This window comes from Corvus kubaryi, unplaced genomic scaffold (genome assembly GCF_017639235.1).
Source record: "Corvus kubaryi isolate FWS band 111438036 unplaced genomic scaffold, C.kubaryi_AGA036_p1.0 138, whole genome shotgun sequence".
In the NCBI taxonomy this organism is placed as follows: Eukaryota; Metazoa; Chordata; class Aves; order Passeriformes; family Corvidae; genus Corvus; species Corvus kubaryi.
The window spans coordinates 5833772-5856197 of NW_024580672.1; the positions used below are offsets into that span (position 1 = coordinate 5833772).

The 22426-nt window shown below is 41.3% G+C and overlaps 1 protein-coding gene across 1 annotated transcript in view; it reads right to left on the bottom strand.

Annotated features, from left to right (window-relative positions):
• ANTXRL (ANTXR like) overlaps positions 1 to 22426 on the bottom strand; it is a 56961-nt gene that overhangs the window by 21116 nt on the left and 13419 nt on the right. Inside the window, exons 4-15 of the mRNA XM_042018823.1 lie at positions 21489 to 21570; positions 21353 to 21386; positions 19351 to 19430; positions 19169 to 19237; positions 18887 to 18967; positions 18723 to 18783; positions 11679 to 11777; positions 9311 to 9380; positions 8105 to 8183; positions 4096 to 4191; positions 3326 to 3364; positions 142 to 240 (exon numbers count right to left, since the gene is read on the bottom strand). Of these exons, the coding sequence (XP_041874757.1) occupies positions 142 to 240; positions 3326 to 3364; positions 4096 to 4191; positions 8105 to 8183; positions 9311 to 9380; positions 11679 to 11777; positions 18723 to 18783; positions 18887 to 18967; positions 19169 to 19237; positions 19351 to 19430; positions 21353 to 21386; positions 21489 to 21570 (889 nt within the window). The remainder of the gene's footprint in view (positions 1 to 141; positions 241 to 3325; positions 3365 to 4095; positions 4192 to 8104; positions 8184 to 9310; positions 9381 to 11678; positions 11778 to 18722; positions 18784 to 18886; positions 18968 to 19168; positions 19238 to 19350; positions 19431 to 21352; positions 21387 to 21488; positions 21571 to 22426) is intronic.

Below are 22426 nucleotides of genomic sequence, written 5' to 3' on the forward strand. Positions count from 1 at the left end.
TTGGACAGCAGGTGCAAATTAGGTGGACAAGCCCTGATTAAATCCCAGTCTCCAGTCCTCTTCAAAAATCACATAAAAACATAGTGGTACAATTTTAATTAAATGTGCTGGGGTTTATAACACTAACAATAAGCCAAATACCTCCATCCTCTTAATCCCACCAACACCTCGACCTCCATAGTAAGATGCATCCACAGTTGGCCACTTCTTCTTTGGCAATCCATCTTCATCATCTGAGTCCTGTGGGAAAGACAGGGAGATATTACTGCTGTTCTCACATAAAAAGCATAAACTGTGGGAAACAGCTGAACATCCTATGGTCCAATCCTTGGATACCTGGCTTTGCGTGCTATGCTTATTTGCTGACAAAAATCAAAAAAGTCTCTTGTCTCTGCAGCTGCAATTTTAACTGGGGAAGCCAGAGAGGATTGCCTATTCCTCTCTCCAGGCTGCTTTTGTTCAGTCAAATATGCATTGAGCTCCAAAATCCGTACTGATCTGTAAGGAAAGGCAAAGTGCAGATGAATTGTACACTATACTGGCTTGCCACTGTGCTATGCAGAAAATGTAGTGATGAGTTAGCCCAAAGAAATAATTCATTAATTGCACTGTTAGAACTTAATGTCATCAACAGAGGAAAGAAAAGCAACCACTGTTGAGTTTTCTAACATGTGCATCAGACCTTTTTGTCAGGGCAGCTCTAACCAGTTATTCTACATTATTTGATGCTTTGTGCAGTCTGGCTCAGGCTGTACAATTTGGAATACAGTTCAGACAGAAGCATCTAACAATTGTCAGGGAGATCAGAACCAGAGCAATTATAAAGACTGAAGATTATTTTTCTGGAACATGTGAGTGCCTGAATCAGGAGTTAACTTTAGGTTCATTCTTCTGTTCTTGCTTAACTAAAAGCTGGCAAATAGTTCTGGTTTAGCAAGACATCTTTACATCTCGAGCCAAGAGAAGTAACTGGGATTTCTCAGACTCTGTATTATTACACTAAGTTGAGGCACCTGAAAGTCACAGCCTGACACTCTCCAAGTACACACACAGCTGAGCAAAGGGCACAACAAGCCTCCTACAGTATTTTCTTCATTCCTCAGATAACTGTACCTCATGCTGATATGCAGATGTGCATGCCACTCTAGGACTGGCCATGCACAGGGTTCTCTGCTACTCCTCATTAGCACAGGTATGTTTCTAGAAACATTACTTTTTAACTTACTTTTTAATTAAAAAAACAAAAAAAACAAGTGAAATCCTAATACTATAGAGAGACATAAATTACTGTTACATGACTAGATGGCATTTTCTCAAAATTGCCCTACATGTTTCTGTTGGAAAGTAAAAGGAATTAAGAGCCCAAAAGACAATAATAGCTTTTTAAAACCAGACTTTAATTTTTGTTTGTTTGTATTTACCTCTTAGGTTATGCCTTTGAGAAAGGTATTTCCATAAGTTATTCAGTGACATGTGGTCTCTCAGCTACGGTTCAATGGGTCAGTTCCTCCAATAAATTCTTTAGTATGGCCAGGCAAGACTAGAGTTGAAATTTGCATTATGCAGTAAGGGGAGTTTGGGTTTGGGTTTTTTATGGTTGTGGTTTGACTTTGGTTTACCTTTTTATTTTGTTCCTGTTATTTTGTTTTTATCCTAAATTGGGGAAATCAACATACAATGAAGGTGTTGTGGTTTGGTGTTGGGTTTGGTGCTGTTTCAGTTAGCTTTTTTTGAGAGTACAAGTACACAAATTTCATCCCATTTCATGCCACATCTAAACCAGTACCCAGTGAACTACAGCAGCATTTAAAATTCATTCATATTTGATTTCACTGTGAACCTGAGTATTATATGAGATCCTCTGTCTCTTCCATGCAATGTAACGCAGATTTCAAGTGTTCCTGTCTAACAGCTCTTACTGCTGGCAAGCCTGACTCCAACAGGACAGAGTCAATAGTAACAGTTGATACTTTTCCAGTTGATAAAGGATTTATACCAAATGTCCCCTAGACTGAACATACAGCTAAACAACATTAACAGCTACCACATAGAAATCTAATGCTCATGCTTTGGAACAACATTTACACACCTATATTCAGTTTAACAGTAGCAATATCACACTGTATCAGCTAAAGGGCAGGTCACCATACCTAGGGAGCCAAGAACTAAATATAATGAAATCCATTACACAGTTACAATTATTACAATGCACGATTAGGACAATCCATACTGGATGGAGACAAGGCCAAGAAAAGGGAATGGATAACATCTGCGTTCTGTGTTATTCCTGGAGGCTTAGATCAGTTCATTCTCTTTGATTGCATTTAAAATTGCAAAGCATCTGCAACTTCTGCAGGGGTGTGATGCTCTCTGAAACATCCTTCAAATACAGCATGGCTACAACTGCAGGCTTTGTGATAGTGCTAATCACACTAACCCCAGCATGAATTCTGGTGTGCATTCTGAAGTTAAATTGTCACAGCACTGCTGTTCAGGACAAGTAACAGGATCACATACACACTAACAGTGGCCCCTAGCAACCTCAAAACAACAGCTGTGGTTGCCTCCTTACATTCACACCAAGTTACAGCAAGTTAGCAGTAAACTATAAGCTTCTCTTGTGGGTTAGGCAAGTATTTTTCATCATCTAACTGTCTGCCTAGGAGAGAAATTAAGGCAGGCATAAGTTGTCTCTGGAGGTGCTTTTATTTACTACTACTATTTTCAAGAAATTAGTATGGTGAAATGATGAGGTCAGGGTCAGTGAACTACTGTCCCCAAAAGAGCTAAATACAACCCTGTCTCCAACAGCTCAAAACCTAAATGGAGAAAGGCTAAATGTCCTTCCAAAGGTCACTCTGCAGAAGAGCCACAGCCACGGCAGGCTTTTGTCTCCTCTCCTGCAGCAAAGCCACAAGAATGTGGCCTTTGCTGTCCTTTTTTCCAGCTGCCAGACTGTTCCTTACTGCCAATCTGGGCTAAACTCCTGCTGAGAACAATGGCAGCTTCACTGGAGGAGGGACAGCTGTCAGCACAGCTCGAGAAGCAAAAATTTGCTTACACACCTGTTTGATGCAGAGTAGAAAGAACAAAATACCTTAGGAACTGTTGGTCTGTGGATTTTTGAGTTATGCAACTGTTTTTACCCTGGATGGAAGCAGTACATAAAGAGGCCAGAAGGCAGAAATAACTGTCCTGACCCAGAGGGCTTCCTCTCACAGCCTTCAAGGTATCATTAAGACACCTACAGGGCTGACGTTCCTGGGCAGCACAGCACACTACAGTGGCTGCAGACAGTGCCACAGCTCAAAAATAACACACTTACAGGCTCTGGAGGCGGTGGTGGAGGCGGCTCCTTGATCACCTGGAATAAACAAACAATGGAGAAATCTGAGACAATGGTAGGGTTCATCCATCTCAATACTATGTCTTCTCTGATTTCTTGCCCAGATCACAAATGAGTCAACCCTGCTTCATTCCCCCACATTCAATCCTCTCATCAGCCCCACTGCTTTTCAGCAGGCATAAAATAACCCAGATGAGACGCTAAATCCTTTGCATTGAACTGTTTGATTAGCCAGGGAGTGCTCTAGAGTAAGCAACCCTGGCAGTTCTGCCTGAAAAATACCATATAACTACCAAGTTAATGGAAAGATATTTGCTCAGAATCTGCAGCTCCTCTGAATAAATTAAAGAAATCCCAACCAACAAAATGCAAAAAAACCCCTAACTTGTCTTTAAAGAGGACTGTAACAGCTTATGCACACATCAGTAAATCAATTCCATTACACGTTTATACAGCAGGTTTCAAAGCTGGTCTAAAGGAGGTCTTGATACCTACAGAAACTTGAGTCACATCCACGAGCTTATTTAAAATTCTCATTCAATGTAAAAATCACATAGGCATTGAAACAGTCAAAAACCCAGACTAGAGTAATTTCAACAAGCACTTTAAGCAAATTGTTGCGTAAGGGCTTTATTAATATGGCAGCATTTTTCTTAAGTAAGGTTAACCACCCACTCCAACACTTTAACTCTGTGCTTTGGCAGAGAATAGATGAAACCAAGTCAATAGAATGAAAAAACTATACTTACCACTGTGCAGCAAAGGGGCCAAAACCACCACAGAAGAGCCAGAGCCAGCAGCAGAAAGAGGATCAGAAGAGCAATGAAAAGGATGGTCCCAGTCAGCTGCAAGCAAGATGATAATTTCTCAGTTACCTTTGTATGTCTCAAAGAAGGCAGGAGTCCTAAAGTTACACATTTAGAGTCAGCTTTCCCTCACTATGAGGTCTTGGGTAGATTGTGCAATCACTATTATCATTAGGATCACATCAGTATCTGAAGTCACAAAACCAGGGAAGCATTTCCTCTTTGCAGTGTGTATAATTTATGTATGAATTTATGGTATGTTTATTGCCCACTAGATTCAAGAAGGTTAAACTTGTATACAACCCATTCTGTGCTGGTAAGTCCCTTAGTACTGTCTGAATGGCATTGCAAAGCACATAACCACAGACTCCCAGGTGTACAGAAAAACCCTTCATTCCTAGAGATGCAGAATATGCAAATGCTGATATTTAAAGAATGGGAATATTGGAGCTCAGACATTATAGGTAACTGTTCACATGTCGGTATCATAGCACAGAGCACAACTTGCTTAGTGCATCAGCTCCCAAGCCTGCCTGTGCTGCCTCTTGACTCAAACTGCTCACACAACTTTTGCCTGAGTGATTATGCAAACCAGTCAATACTGCTGTTTGTTCTTGGTATGCTTCTTAGGGCTGTTTTACCTATTTTTAATGAGATACTGTAATCATTATCTTAAACATTTCTGATTCTTCTATCCACTGATCTATCTGCAACTCTGGGGATGCAGAGCTAAGGGTCTATACCTTCAAAATCAAAACTAAATTTTATTTAAAATTACTAGGAAAAAAAATAAATCAAGTGTTACCACTTGAAATTAGCTTTTCAGAGCAACTAGGCAATCAAAGAGAATCACAGCTCTGATTTTTCTGTGTAATCTTGATGGATCCTTTGCACTTGCAGCATTTCATGTTAGTGCATTCAGAAGAGATATTAATTCCCTATTGCTCTGATGACTACAGGAATCAGGTTTTCATATGCTGCTTGATTCCTGCAGGACATACAGAGCATGTGGCTTTTGGAAAGTAAACATTTGTTTCACATGGGCAGTGGCATGCTGAGACATGTCCTATCCTTGGACTGTACTGGGTTCTGGAAGGATATTAACAATAACACTGGTGTTTCAGCTATTTTTTTTTTTTTTAATATATATATATACACACTGGGAAAAGAAACCTCTTCAATGGTAGATTTTCAAAATCTGAGAAGAGGTTCAATTTGCCAGCAACAGGGGTATCAGGGGACAGGCAAAACTGAGCAGCAAACTAGAGGAAAGCCTGGGGCTAGGAAGATGAGAAAAGAGCTTGAAGAAAGGTCTGTCAGTCAGGCTGAGGAAAGAGTTGTCTAGAGAGGAAGCTGTAAGAGATTTTCAAAGGATAGGTGGGAGGATAAGGGAAAGAAACCAAATTCCAAAAGTGATTTCTGTATCCATAAAGTCCATGAGATTCACCTTATTAAATCTGGAACTACCTGCTGAATTTCCATGACACCAGAAACTGATGCTTAGCTTCTTCTTACAACAGGGATTCCCTTCACTGTTCTAAGTGCATTTGTTTTCCCCTCAGACAATGAAAAGGCTGAGGGTGGAAAGTACCAGCTGGTAAGAGCTTTGCAAAGTCTGAGTGAGATCCCAAATGACCGACTTAGGTGGTACCTAGTTTTCTCAGGCCAGTTCCTAGAGCTGTCAGCACTGACATGTTCAATATGGGACTAACACAAACAGAGCTCCTATTCCATGCTTTTAGGAAGGTAACCCAGTATCCCATATCTGTGTCACAGCATCACCATCCCTGCACTGCTCTGTGGCTTTTTGTCATAGATGCAACAAACTGACTTGTTTTAGGATATGCTATTTAGCTCATGTTCATTCGGCCAGGGAGCAGCTGGACTGCTCCAACATGTGCCAGACTCCCTGCTCAAAACAAGTCCTGTTAGAGGACACAGTACCCAGCTGCAGTTCAGTGCTAAGCCCCCCTCTTTGGTCCTCCCATGGCCCCATGTACAACTAATGCATCTGGAAAGCAGATACTTGAAGAGAAATGAATTCCCAGTGAAGTCAGTTTGCTGAGAAAGGGCTGAGTAAAAATCAAGCATACCTTTAAGAAGTATTGCTGCACTCCTTAAAAACAAATCCAAGCACAGTATGGCAATGCAGTACCACTACTACTATTACTCCAAACACACATTACCACCTTGTTTTGTAGTCTTTGTTCCCAGGCATCGCTTTTCCCGTGCTGACTGCACATACAAATTGCTGAGACGTTTGCCAGCCTTAGCTCGGGGGCTACTGGCAGCAAGAAACTAAAGTCTTCTTTTAATGATTTTAATGATACAAAGCACCATAGTGAAGCTGGACTTTGAGAAGAAAATAGCAGACTTTATGCAGCTGAACAGAAATAAGCACAGGGATCACACAGAGGCTTTTGGATTATAGTGAAGATACTTACTGTACAGAAAGGACAGAAGGACCAGCTGGGGAGGAGAGCTGAGCAGGCCAGCTGACTGCCACCCACAGAAAAGGAAATAGGAGAGGAAAGGAAATGGAGGGAGTCTCTAAAACGAGAAGAGTGAAATGCATGAAATCAAGACAAAGTTGGAAACTGAACTGCCAACCTCCCTGCTTATGGAACACAACAGGAGTGAGACTGTTTTTGTATCAGCTGCAAATCAGGCTTCCTGCCTCCTTCACATTCAATCTGCAAGAGGCTGGTCAAAAACTGTCAGATTGACATGACTGGAGATTGGATTCCTCTTTTTTATCCTAAGGCTACCAAAAGGAAAAGCTTCCTTCATCCATGCTCTGGCCTTTAGGAACCCAGGGCTGAGACTTCAGTCTTCATCAGAAATAGATTACATATGGGTAACTAAATGCACCAGTTAACACTTGTGTTTCACTGCAGACTTGAAAGGTTTTATTGTACCTGAGGTAAAAGAGTGGAGTAAAATGTGAAAATATCAGTCCTCAGTATGGAAAATTTGGAATAAAGTTTTGGCAAAATAGAAATAATCCCATAAAGAAGCAAACACATCTCTGCTTAATTGAGTCCCTGTAACCCAGACTGTTCCAGCATTCTGGTGTGATATTTCCCACCTTCATTGCTGAAAACATCAGAAAATTAGATTTACAAGTTCCAGTCACCTCTATTCCTGCCCTTCTGTTCTTCAGCTGTCAAAATGGCCAACAATGATTACAAACCAATATGACAGCATTTGGCATAGGCTATAAAAGTCCTTTTGACACTAATAACAATAAAGCTCAAGTTTGATGCAAACTGCTATCAGGTACTTCAGCCAACTTGGTTTAGACCACAAGCACAAGGTCACATATTTAATTACTGTACTTGCTTGCACCAGCTACAGGCACTGCCTATTTTTACACCACAGCAGGGAACACATCTGCTTATCTATTAGTCAGTTTCTTAATTTTGCTTATTTGATTCCAAAAATCAGATTTTGATAAAGGATCACTTCTAGCTGTTTATCCCTTACATTCCACCTGGTCTTTTTGACTGTGTGATGCAGGACAGGCATCACTGTCCTTTTCCTCTGTGGCCTTTCCAGAAACAAGTCCTAACAGTTGTATCTTTCACCCCAGATCCTATCAGAGACCCCAAGGCTCAGAGTGTTGCTCCCTGGTGCTCCTTCCATCATTTTCTCAGATGTCCTTCTGATAAGATCCTAGTTTTGAGGATCTCTCTCCTGGTGTAGGAATGGACAGGGTGCCTTTTATTGTAATTTTTTACTCAGAAAATCTATCATGATCTATCCATCATCAACAACAATTTGATCTTGAGTTGCCCTGGTTATTTTCCCAAGAGCTGCTAGGATCCAGTCAACAGCAGTGATGCAGAAGCTGCAGAGAGCTCATGCTCACTCAAGAAGGCTTTTCTTAAGAACCACCATTTCTTTCCAAGGTCTCATGGTTCCTCTGTCAAGCCCCATTGGAATTACTTACACAATGAGTGCTGGTGATGCTGACAGAGCTGGAGATGAATGTTAGCCCGTTGTTCATGCTGACTTGTAGGAAAACCACCCTAGAGCACAAAACAGATACATTTATTTTTAGTGTCATCTTTACACCCATTGTTACCTTTACTCTGTTTTAGCCACTGGTTTATGAGCATGCATGGATAGCATATCCTGTTGAGTCAGGGCATTTTCATGCCCTCAGGCACTTACCTGCATTTGACTCCCTGCCCAGGAGCCACCCTTTTCATGTTACCTTTATTGAGCTGGGACATTTGCTCTTTATTAAAAAACCCCCATCCCATCTGGGGCTAAGGGCACTAGGACAGTGAGTCATAACAGAATGCCTCAGAAAATAGCAATGCTACTGGAGTTAGCATGAGAAACTTTAAGACTTTTTTATTTATTTAAAGAAACCCTTCTGCCAATGAGTCAGAATGTGTTCTTTTGTATCAAGCAAATCCAGAACACCTGCACTGAGACCAAGAAGGGTAAACACACTGAAATGCCAGTGAAATTCAAGAAGAATCTTCCCTAGCCATTCTGCAATATCAGAGAAAGAGTCCAAGGGAGAAAAAAAAAATTAAGTGATAATAAAAAAATGACAAAACCTCACCAAATTAATTTCCTTCACCCACAAATACAGAAGGGGAGGGAGGCATTCACTCTTAGCCCCAGTACAATATTTAAGCACCCACAAGATCACCTAGGGAAAAGGAGACATTGTGCCATGTCTCCCAGAAGTCTACAGGATTAAAAAGGCTGAAAAATATCAACACTAGACACAGCAGAGCTAAGTACAGGAAGCAACATACACAATAGCAGCAAAGGAATTCGAATCAAGCATCTCCTTTCCACCAAAATTAAAAGTTTGTCTTGAATTTAATTAGCTTTTGGTCTGAAAAAACAGGATATAGGAAGAGAGGAGGGATCACCATTCTATGATTCTATGAAATGGGGCCATGGTCCAAGAAGACCTTTGGTTAAACTGTGCTGAAGACCCAACATTAAATAGAGCTATGTGGCTCCTACTAGGAAAAGATTTGGCACAAAGGAGATGGGTGCAATATGACACACACACACACAAATTTATTAGCTTGACACTTTGGGCAAAATCCTGAGCCTTTGGCTCAGTAATGACATCCTCACCCAGAAGTCCACTCTCTCTTGACACATGCTGGAAAGCAATACTCACTGTCCAGCATCTTCTATCACTGGGGCAGGGCAGAGTAAGTATGTATCATGAACAAAAGTCGGCTTTTCATCTGAAAAGAAATTATTAAAACTATCAGGGGTGAAAAAATAAGTTGTTCCAAGCAGGCCATCCCCTTGAGAAGCACTGACACCAATGACAGCCACAGATGAACTCAGTATATTGGCAAGTACCAATACTCCCCAATAGTGCTGATTACAAATCCAAGTATAGAATAACCATTCATATTGATGACAACATGATGCTATCAGGCTAGAGATATCACAGCTAAGAACTGGAAGTTTATCTCTGTTCCTGACAGCAGTGATCAGCATTTGGAATTCAGCTTTGAGATCTATTCATCATGTCTATCATAAAATTACATGCAACCTCTACTCACACTGAATACTCTGACCCCTCAAGTTACTCAAGGGCTCAAAAGTTTAGGGTTCAATTTTTGCCAGCCTATGTCCAAACACACAGAGAAAAGACTCCAAGGCTGCACTGTCTGAGCCCAGGAAAAAGGAAGGAGAGAGAAGGGGTGGAGCTGAAATGGAAAAATACTGGGGCAAAAAAAACCCAAACCCAAGTGATGGTTGGTCATTTACAGGGAACAGGCACAGAGGGGCCATGACTGATGTTAGCATGAGGACCTGCTCTGCACTAGCTGCTTCTCCTGGACCCAACCTCCCCCCTGTGGCAGCATCATCTGTAAACAGCCCATGCTTCTAAGGGTTTGGTGCAGGCAAAGTCAAACACAAGGGTATACATGTCTTCCCACCTCCTTGGACTCCACTGCTCCAGGAATCGGCAGTGTTAATCCTGTTGCTTTCAGAAGTCACATCCAGAAAGCCAAGTCCTGTGAATACAGGCAGGAGGCCCAGCAGGAATCCTGCACTGCCACTCCACCGAAAGTGTGTAAGCTGAAGCACAAGAGCACACACACCACTCCAGTGACTATAGCTTAGCTCTGAATGGCCAGCAAAGCAACTGTGGTGCCAGCCTGGAGAAAGACTGGTCTACAAGAGGCAAACCCAAGGGAGTTATGGGCTGATAAAAGCTGCCATCTTATTTATACTTTAGAGGCTTGTTTAGTCTTTTTATCTAGGAAAAAAATTAACTCAAGCAACAACAGATGTAAGAGTTGTTCCTTCATGCTTCAAGCACACCTGAAGACAGAACTAATTTCCCTGCCTTGGCAGAGATGAGGGCATGGAAATCAGTGATATGTTTTAGGGCCAGCCTGAGGGGGAAAAAAAGCCAGCATAGATCAGCATGTCATCAGAACAGCTGTTGAAAACCTAACCCAAGGAAAACACAGCGTGGAGTTGGAACGGAATCAGACAAGTTTCCCTCCTGTGTATTTCCAGGCTCAGGTCAGCACTTACTGTGTGAAGTCCAGTCAAGGTGCTGATGACTGGGGACAAGGAAGAAAAAGCAAAATGTCTGTCTAGCTGATAAACCACAAAAACCAAATCCTGGTTAAAGCATATCTGTAAGCGGCATAAATGCAAGACCACCAGAGCTGATTGACTGCAGTGTCGACATAGACAACTGGGATGGGAAATGAAGGAGCAATTCATGTGCTCCCTCTGGTAAGTGAATGCACTGCTAGGAAAGGCACCAGTCTGGCCATGACAGAATATGAAAGCCTCTACTGTGCTCAGGCCACAAGGGTAGCATATACGAAAGAGGAGCAGAGCTCCCCTCCCCACACCATGCTTCACTCTGCCAGACACACACAGCTTCTCAGGAATGAGAGAGGACTGCTGAGAAACTGGACATTCCATCTTTTTTTGGCTACTCAGTCCTTTGCCTTGCTGCTGAGACAGCAAATGAAGGACCCTGTTCAGCACAGCAATGACAGCGAGTTTCCATGTTACAGAGTCACTGCAATGGGACCAACACCTGGTGTCAGAGAGGAACAGAGCATGCCTGGGAGGCCTGGCTTTATGGCAATTGTCTTCTAAGTTGGTGAATAAAAACTCTGAAAACACCACCAGAGGATGAAGATAGCACTATTTCTTTTTACTGGTGATGAACAAGGGAATAGGAAGCAATTTTAAGTTTCCATCTTAAAACCTGATCCCCAGTCCTCTCTTGCTGTATGCAGCACCCGTGTGCATCACTACAACGGTGCCAAGGTCACGGTGCAGCAGCATGCCCCGTGCGAGCGCTCACAACACAATGCCCACAGGTCACTGCATTGAATAAGGATGAATTTCAAGCTTCTTTTGAGTTCACACCTCTACCCCAGCTCCCTCTCACATCTGCTGCAAGGACTCCCCTTAACATGGATGAGAGCTGGCCTGTGTCCTGTGAGGTGACACAGCCACAGGGGTCACTGCAATCCACCAGCCTGCAAACTTACTGATCGTGAGGCTGTCATTGAGCTTGAAGCTGCAGAGTACCTGGTCTATATTTCTTGCATGATAGAAGCCGTTGCCTCTTACCACAACTTGAAAGGACTCTGTAAGTGAAAATACAGAAGATTTATGAGAAATAACTCAAATAAAGCATTTCTGTTCAGAGTGACATGAATTAAAACATGACAGTAGTTGTTCTCTGCCCTATGCTTGAAATAAAGCATTCACACTGACATTCCCTCTATTCAGCAGCAATGTCCAAAAGTGGCATTAGGGCTTCAGAGACTTCTCTTTGTTTCAAATCAGCTCCAACAAGTGTAACACAACTGCAAAGCCTTAAAGGTGCCACAGTAAAACTAAGTCTGACTTAACTGATGTTATCTCATGGTTCCTCCACGGTTTTTGGGGCAGACACCTTTGCTAACCACAAGTACCAGTCCTTCCACCTAATCTTCATGGCAGATGGCACAAGGCTTTCAGCAGCAGCTCTGTTCAGGCAGATGCTGACAGACAGAACTCCCCTCCTAAACCTCCTGTGACTCAGAGAGTAAGTTTTGCATCTGGTACAAACCTTGGGAAAAACCAGTGCTCCTGCCCATGCACCAACTGAGTCCATGCATAGCCCCACTAAAATCTGCTCTGCATGGGAATATCTAAGGACCCAGGCACCACTGTTTTCTTTGTGCTCTTCTCCCACATCCCTGCCCCAGCAGCTGAAACCACCAGTGGCACAAGGAGAAACCTGCCACCACTTCTGTTGCTTTAGTCCTGATAGGGAAGGCACCTGAGATTTTTGACATTATTGTGATAAGAACTATGATTTGTTCATTCAAGCAGGAGAAGTATCATCAGGTTTGGGTTTTTTGGCAAACATTCCAACAGCCTTTTTACTGACAGAGCAGTTTTGCACTTGAGTAAAGCCAAATCTCTGTAAGAAGTGAGATGCCAACAGCACATGCCCTCCACTACTGATCATGTCGCAGTGCACTGAGCTTACTCACAAACCTAAAAAAGAACTCTCTTTATTGCCAGAGAGATCAGTAATGCCTGGCTGAGCATCTACTGGAACTAGAAACATGCAGGTGAAGGGAAGGGATAGAGACAGGTAGAGGTAGGATTGCTGAGCTTATGCCTATCATGAAAGCACCTGGTGTCACCATACCCAGTACAGTTAGAGACAGAAAAGGTAACTCAAGGAAGAAAAGTAGAAAGAAATCTGGCTTTGTTTTCTCAGCTTCTCCCCAGCAAGCATTTAAAGTTATTCCTTAGTAACCTACATAGTTAACACTTCTCCTTGGAGCTCTAACAACACATCAGTTTGCTATTCTTCCCTCCCTTTTACTGTACACAGGTGAAGCCCAACACAGAGCCATAGTCCCCTTTCTGCTAGGTTAAGCCTGAACTGCCAAACTAGGCCCAAGATGCCCCAGGAAGGAAAGTGGCAAGGGAAACTTGGTACACAAAAAGCTATTGTGGCCACTACACTGACCACAGAGGTGATACCTTTAATGCAAGCAGGTGGAGAGACATGTTACAAATTTGTTCTGTCCCCAGCACGCTTTTGAAACTCCCTTTGACACTGCACACAAGCTGACAGCTGAGATCCCTGGCACACAGCAAGGGAAAGCACAGAAGTTGCACTTTCACGCATGAATCTCCCACTTTAACCAAATCCTCCACAGATGCTGTTCAGAGGCTCTCACACCAGCCTCTGAGCAGCATCTGAGGCCAGCCCAATACATGGGGAATAACAGCACAACACAGGACCAATTAATCTTCAAGCTTCACATAGAAAAATATGAATAAATTATACAGTACTCCACTAGTAGCAAGTAAAACCACAAAGAAGTCTACATGCGTCGTCATTTATACTTTGATGAACATGCCAAAAAGGAGAGCAAAACAATGTTGGTAGGATTGACGGGAGCAGTAAACAATTTTTAGCAATGTAAGATTTGGCTTTTAGTAACGTTCCATACAAGGCACTGCCATGTTATTTGTATGCTTTGGAGGGAGGAATCATTATTGGATAACGCTGCATGAGACCCAAAGGTGGTTGAAATACATTCAGCCTCATCTGCTGCCCTTCATCATCAAGCTACTGCAAGGCAAGCTAGCACAAAGATGTGAGGTGCTTTAACTTTTCTGTACAGACAGCTTTTTGCCAAAACCACTCACTCATTGCCATTCTCACTGCATTGAGGTCTAATACAACTCCAGGTGACTTGGACTAGGGCATTGACAAACTACAATCAAGCACTGGAAATCCACACTGTGGGATATGCCCAGCCACTGCCCTGGAGGGATGTCTGCTGAGATAAAAGATTTCGCAATCGCCCAGCAGGACTCCCTGGAAAGGCAACTACTTTGGGTCATGGCAAGGAAAGGTAGACCCACAATCCTTTGGGATACCCTATGCAGATCATTCTGTAACCCACTGGTCTGTCCCAGACCCTCTGTAATCCATTGGTCCCCTTGCTGATCCCCTGTATCCCTATAAAGGCAACCTCCCTCCCACACTCTGGTTTTCATCATGGTAACTTGCTCTAGAGCAGGGCTCTGAACTGACAAAAGCCACAAGGTAGACGGGAATCAAAGAAGGTATTTTGGGAGGAGGAAAAGAAAATAGCTACTGGAGTGAATTTTGAAATGAAACATGTGCTTAGGCACCTTGGTAAAGAAAGATGATAAAATTTGAGATCTCAATGAGCACACCAAGAACCAAATACACAAATCCAGCATCAGAATTTGGCCTCTCTTTAATGGGAAGGGTTATACATCCTGGCTCTCACTGGGGGTGGTGGGCATTTATTTAAACAAATGAAAATGAACTGTAGGGCAGATTCATCTGCTTCTTACTCCAATAAGAATCTTGAGTTACTCTTAGTCAGATTCATGCCTTGAGCCATTCCACATCTAACCCAGCTGATATACTGAGAATTATTCTTGATGAGCATCCCTTTTTTTGCCAGCAGAGCTGAGAGTCATGACCAGCCCTGAGGGCAGCTGGGCCTCTGCCCACCCACCAGAACTACCTGCCTGGGACCACACACTGCCAGACTTGCTTGTAGCCAGTCCAATTCACCATGGCTTAAACACCCAGCCAAGGTGATAATTTTTTTCCCCATCTCAATTTTATATTTTATATTTTAGAAGAAGCTTGCTAAAACAAAACTGTACTTAAATTTTTCTTCCCCTTCTCATGAATTAATGGCCTTAAAAGGCAGCAATCACAAAAGCTTACTTGGTAGCTGTTTCAGTGTCTTTAAAAAGATGCAGCAAGTAAGAAACTTTCAACACAAGACATCAAAGGTAAAAGCTACACCTAGAAGTTTAGTCTTGTCAGGACAGTTTACCTCTCCCGCCGTTCTTTTCACTGTGATGGCCACTCTGCACAGTCAGTTGTGAACACGCGATTGGGCAGTAACCTGTCCACCAACACAAGCTGACAATATACCAGACTTGCAGGGAAACGTAAACAGCTGGTACTGGGTTTGTTGTTGCTGTTCAGAAACCTGTCCCCTTGGTTGCTCTGGAGCATTAGCGTGCTCTGGATGATGGTCTGTTGAAATGGCTAATTCCATTTAATTTTGTGCTCTGGCCCTGGCTGCGTCCTTTTCTGCCTTAGTTACTGTCAGATCACAGATTGCAGCTTTTGACAAGACAGCGAAGGGAAAAAGGTCAGCACTGAAATAACCGGGCGGCGCTGGCAGCAAGATGGTAGATTGAGGCTGGTGTGCACTGGCTGTGCTGTCGGCTCCGCTTCTCTGACTCTGATGAGAAGCTGACTGCTTTCATCCACACCTGGTAGTTGATGTGGCCACTAGGATGCCACATCCAACAAAACCTTTCAATCACATCTGCGTACCATAAGCATAATCAAAGCAATGATGCTGTCAAATGGGATATGAGGCACCTCTGATGCTGCACTGATAGCCTGCTTACAGGCTGCATGTCTTGGTCACTTTAAATCAGAGGGAACACGAAGGACCCAACTACACCGCTCCACAATGGGGACAATGAATTTGCAGGGTCAAAAAGCATTAAACATCAGATAGCTGTCACAATACGACGAGATCAATTTGTAACTTGACTTGCCAGATAGCTTTGTCACAGAAAGCCAGAGTCCCAACTGGAATTGTCAACACACAGAAATTGTTCCATTAGCCTTTTACTAAACCTCTGGCAAGTCAAAAATGAAGCCAAGATCATCAGTAATCACCAGTGCAGTAGTAACTACGAGAACACTTAAAAGGAGTGGCTCAGACCCTGCTTTAAGCCCTGATCATAACTTGTTTCCACTGAGCCATACAAACCCCGTATGATTTCAAACCAAATTGCAAAAATTATCAGCAATGCTAAATAAAGGCTAAACCAATTATCACCTCACTCAGGTAAGTTTCATACAAAAGTGTGGACAGACACACATTTCAGGGCTGTAAACAGATAAATATCTTTGCTGGAGAATGTGATAATATACTACACTCTTTTCAGAGGTCTATTATTTTTCAATCATCATTTTGAAATGCAAATTTCTATTATGTATTTGAAAAACCAACCAGGCAAACAAACATTCCTAGCCCAAAAAGGCAAGGAATGGTGAATTTCTAGAAAATGTTACCTTCTAATTTTCAGCCAGTGGGTACATCCACCATGCAAGTGTATACATATGTTTTGATGTAGGTTTCAGTGGCTATGTATCTTAACACAATAATCATTATCAGTAAATTATATCAGTAATTACCTGTATTGAAAATGCATAAAAATTCTGATGTTAATGCAAAAAAATAGTGAAGCCTATGAAGTAAAGTCCAAATTAAGCACATTAAAAAAATAAGCCACATTACATATAGAGTAACGCTAACTCTCCAGTGAACTGAACTCAAGATCTGGATTCACACTACCATGAAAAAAGTTTAATCCCAGGGGATTCCTTCCAGGAGACAGTGGTGCACACAGCTATACAGATGAACCTCCAGCTAAGTTGAATTAAGAGGGATAATAAAGGATAATAAATCTAAGCACAAATGTAAATATTTGTAACCTCATCCTATAAAACCTCTTGCAGGAGGTAATTTCAGCCGTGGCTTACAGGATAATAATAAATGCTATTACAGGCCTGATTCTTAGTGCTTAAGACCTTAATACTTTAAATACAACAGTATACAAACAGTGCACACCATGTGGAGCTGCAGCTCTGGCTTCCTCCCATTTTCAAGCTCTCTGCTGCTACAAACAAACCTTCAAGCACGTGGAGATTGGGCAGCAAAGCTTCACCATGTGCCAGCCCTTGCTTGGTCAACAGAACAACAGGGACAGAGCAAACCTCAGAATTTAGTGGGAAAGCATTCACTTAAAGCACTTTCACTTAAAGTGAAAGCACTACCTTGCTGAATCAGCAGCAACACACAGAAATTGATTCTGCCCAGTTTATATTCATTTTGCTTCCCACAAAGGCAATGAAAAACTTCTACAAATCCAAGTAAGGCAACAATATTTTTTGGGGTCTTTTTGTAAGGGCAAACTATTTTTAAAGAGTACTTGTGTAATTTTAATCACATTTGTCATAAAGTTGTTACCTAGCAAGCTTAGCAAAAATTGAAGTGGCTTGAACTCATTATCCTTTGGGAAAAAAAAAAAAAGAAATTCTACTCTTTTTGCTGAAATATATTAATTTTATTGAAAGAAATTTTTTTCTTCAGAATTTTTTTCTTAAATACTCCATAAAGATATTTTCAACATTCTATTTGAAAAAATTATTTCAAATTCAACTTTCCAATATTCTTAACATTGTTCCAAAGAATTGAAAGAATACTACTGAAATCCTTCCTATTGGAATGCTCACATTTTCATGTAGCTAAATGAATTTTTGTTTAACAGGATATCTTGCAATAAGCTTTGCACAAAAAATTGTTAGGTATACAATAATTAGGCAAAAATAGGAAAATATCATTATGAGACAAAAAGCTTTAAATGTCAAAGCTTTAAAACTGTTTTTTTAAATTCAACTCCACAATATTTTTAAAAGTAAAATCATTCCTTTAAATTTTCTACAGATGAGATTTTACATGTAGTCCACAATAATATACTTAGGAATAATTCAAGAGACACAAGGATGTTTCATGTTAAATTGAAACATTCAGGGTAAGATCATATAGTGATTGACATGTGAAAATGAGGAGTGAACAATTTCTCTTCTGTGATACTAAATTTTTCATGAGTTTCATATTTTATCTGTTTTCAAGGTCAGCTTTCATGCATCATTGCCATTTTTTATGTGCTCCCTTTTACAGTGTACAAGGGAATGAACACAAGACACTAACACTAGAGCTAAATAACCATGCTGAAAACTGTACCTTGCAGCAAACTTATGGTGTCACTCTTACTCTGCTGCAATGGCTTCTACAGTAGATACAAACACAGCATGAGAATTGCTAACATAAACCAGAACAAATCCAAGTTAAATATACTAGATACGAAAGGCATGAAATTATCAACAACTCCTCTGGGTATCCTTCATGTTTACCATAAAGAAAAATGGTTCTTTCAGACAAGTAAAACATTAGCATTTCAGAAAACACAAGAGGTATCTTGGCCTATGCAGCAAATCATATTTGGTTTAATAAACCTTACATTTCTGTAAGTGTTTTGCAAAATCTTGTTCTAACTGCTGACAAGTCTTAGCAGATCCCAGGAATGCAGTCTTTCCAGAAATTTGTGAGATATTGCCTTTAGACCCCAAAACATCTCTGTCAGTCTGGCTTTACATTACTTTTCTTCTCTCTCTCTCAGATTTTTTAAAAAGTGGTGTCCCCAATTCGCTGTTACTTCTGTCAACTCTCCAAGCTGGTACTCAGTCACAGCAGCTGCATGTTTATTGTCAGAATGTTTTTCTCAAGCTGAGAAGGAACATGCAGGGCTTTAGCCATGGCCTGAGAGGATGCTCTAACACAACCACAGGCTTCGTCTCCAATACCACATTAGGTAGTTACTGACATTTCATCAGTGTGATTCATTTGCCTTAACACACTGTTCTTGTGGAAACTTACCTCCTGCACAAACACTGGATGGTTCAGCTGCTAGGATCTCAATGCAAGACTTCTTCAGAATCTAAAAGATTTAGATAAGTGAATTTTTTGGTAACCATTTTCATCTATGTTTTATTAATGCAGGAAAGGGCACCCTTTACTGCATTTCAGAATATCCAACTTACTGAATCAATGGTTCCTCTTAGGGCATAAAAGCCTCCCTTAACTGGAAAAACATGATCGATGCTGTCAGCAATCGTTGACAGCTGCAAAGAAAGACAATCATAAATCATGAGGAAAACAAAATTACAGTGAACAAAACCAGGCCCTTTCATACTTGTTAAAAGACATCACACTGACACAAAATGATTTATGCCTCAAGTAATTAAATAAATGCCTTCATCTGATGCCCTTACTTGTGCAGTAGCATAACAGAAAAACACAACAAGAGAAAGAAAGCAAGTTACCTGAGTTTCATTGAAATCTTTCACTCCAACACAATAAACAATAGCTCCAAAGCTTCTGGCTCTGTTGGCCTAAAAAAACCAAGAACTGCCATTAAGTGCAAAGCTATATAATCAGTGGAGCCAGCAGTAAATGTGTACAGGTTTGACATAAATTAGTTTGGACAAACACAGAAGTGACTTACTTCTTGTTCAGCATAATAAAACTGAGCATCTTGCAGCTCTCCATCCGTCAGGGCAATAATCACACTCGCGGTCCGAACTCCTACACGGAGGGCAGTTAACAACAGATTGCATACACATGACACAAGATTCAGCAATGGAAAAAAATGTTTGGAGTGAGGCAATCCTTTCTGCCAACAAATAAATACAAACCCATAAGGCCAGACTCTCAGCCTGCTTTGTATGGAGTTGGTGATACACCAGCTGAAGGCCAGATGCAAGGCATGCAATGAGCCAAAACCTGCACACCATGTCACAAGCGTCACTGGAAGGGGAGTGCTGCTCTAACGAGGCCCACACACCGACCTTTCTGTTCTGCATTAAATACATCACCTACCAAGACTACAGCCAGACCTTTCACATGGAGAAGAGACGAAATGGGTTTGCAGAGAAGGAGAGGTTTCCCCTCTTCTCTTGACAAGTTTGTCTCTAGATAAACATTGGCCAGAGGTTGTGGTAAGAGATAGCTCTGCAAAAGGAGCTTTCCTGCCATCCTACCTTCCCCTCCAGCAGGCTTTGAAAGAGCAACCCCACTGAATATGGCATGAAATGGGCTTCTATAGGGAGGTCAGTCCTACAGTTCTCAAGCAACAAGAACTTCCAGTAAAATTCATAGGAATTCTGAGCATGTGAAAATCTTAAGATCAGGTTCATTAGAAAGACATCATGTCTTGTGATACAACATTTCATATCCCATCTGAACTTAAGTGAAAAGGTTGTATAGACTGCAGAGATTTATATATGTAATGGAATATAGAATACATTGCTACCTAGAAAAATGCAACCTGTTAACAAAATTAGACCAAATTAACATGCAAACTATGGTTCAACCAACCATTTTGAGTCCATAGTTCTTAAGCCAAGTAAATAATACACATACATGTTACTTTCAGGCATGTATTTGTTATTTTTTCAAAATAATCTGCTACAGTTTCAAGTGTCTTCCCCCATACTGGCTGAAATTAAAGACTGATTAGTTCTGACAGTTTTCTTATGCCATGCAGTCCTTCCCATGTCATGTCAGACACAGACATAAATCCTAAAAAAATGACCTGCAACTTGGGGGAAAAAATAGCTTGGATTCCCTTTTTTTTTCTGCCCAGCACCCTTGAAAAATGCTGAAAAAACCTGGAGATCTTATTTTGTTTTCTTTTCAACACTTGTTTCTTCCTTGGTAGCTTAGCTTCTAAATCCAGATCTCATCTACTCTTTTTCTTTCCTAATTCAATTTACAGAATACTTGATTAGCTCGCAGCTATATACTATGAAGTAAAATTGTTTTCAGTCGGACACTTCAGGACTCCTGATTTTACTGGCAGAAATGCTGCAACACTGTGCAGAGCTGCTGCTCCTACTCACACAGCCTATTTTAATAAAAATCCACTGACTTGTTTCTCCATCTTCCAAAGAGACAATCAGCTCACAAATGAGAGCAACCTCACACCAGGGTATGAACTAGGCAAGTCTTGTTAACTAACTAGGTCTTCTTTCGGCACAGAAAAAAAACCACAAATACACTTTCTTCTAAAAATTTAGTGAAAACGCACATTTTAGCAACTCAGAATCTGAACACACATCATTCACACCAATGCAAAGTCCTCCTTCACACCTACACTAATGAGAACAAGGATGTGGGACCACAAAGCAGATGGGGTGAGTGCATCGGGACAGAAGGAGAGCGCGGGTATTCCTGTCTCCTGGGTGCAAGATGGGCAGCTCCGGCTGCAATGGTTTGGTCTGCATTCTGCAATGGTCAGATCTGGGATCATACTGGTCTTCTCTGATCTCAATAAACCATGAATCGCACATATAAAAGTAGGGCTGTATCAAAATGGAATGCAGTGTTGCATAACACCACTCCTTCTCCAATACATCTTGCAGCGGGTTTACTGCAGGTCATAAAAAGAACTATAATCCCTGTCTTTTCCATGCAGATATCCACTATGAATGATATACAACACATACCTCCATAGGTTTCATGGTAAATTTGCTCATTTGCCTGCAACGAAGTGTAGAACATGGTTAGCTCTGAAGTATACCAGCAGGAAGTAAACAAAGTTTATATGTGTAAAACAAAGAAAGTAGGTGCCATGATGTGTACCCTTTTAAATCCTTCATGCATGAAGGTGTCTCCTCCAGGGAGTTCTTCCTTAAGAATGTTGAGCCCTCGTCTTATGGCTTCCCTTTGGATTGAAAAAAAACCAGAAATAAACAAAGAAATCCCAGGAAAACATTTTATTAGAAGATTTTTTTGTTGTTGTTGTTGTTGTTGAGATATTCCTGTACCACAGCTAGATTATGCACCCTGTCAATCAACTGCACAGAGTGCACAGGCATCAGTTGAAACACTGGTTGAACCAAGATTTTTTTCAAACCCCACAATTTCTAAGCCAAACACACAGGGGAGCACAAAACCAGACATAGGGTACAGCATTAGGGTAACATATTTTAAAGATGCAATTCTGTCCCTGCTCCTTCATTCTCATATACTCTCAGGATAAGATTGAATTAAAGCCAATGCCAGATATTAAACTTTGACAAACTGCAGAACACAACAGAGTTGTAAAGCTTATGACCCTGTCACAAAAACGGGACAAATTAAAACTCCATATTGAATCAGTCATCACAACAGTCTGGATTAGGATTTTTCCATTTTAAAGACAGAGGCCAAAAGATAAGAGAACAGGATGGGAATGATGAGAATTTCCTATCCTAGAACAGGGACTGATCAACCTTCCTGGGGCATAGACTACTCCCTGGAAAGAGAGGCACATGCATGTCATGACCCCTGTTGCACAGCTTCTTACTCTCCAAACACCTATCAACCAAGAGAATTGTTCAGGGACATTAATAATTTAATTGACCACTGATCACCAAAAGACCCTGATTCTTGATGAAGTTTTCATTATATTAGTGGAACACAAGGCACAAATATTCAACAGATAAGACACAGGCAGTTCAAACATCAGCTCCAGATGCCATGGGGCAGCCTTTTTTTAAGAGAATAGTGAGAACCTTTCTAAACTCCATTTTGCAACT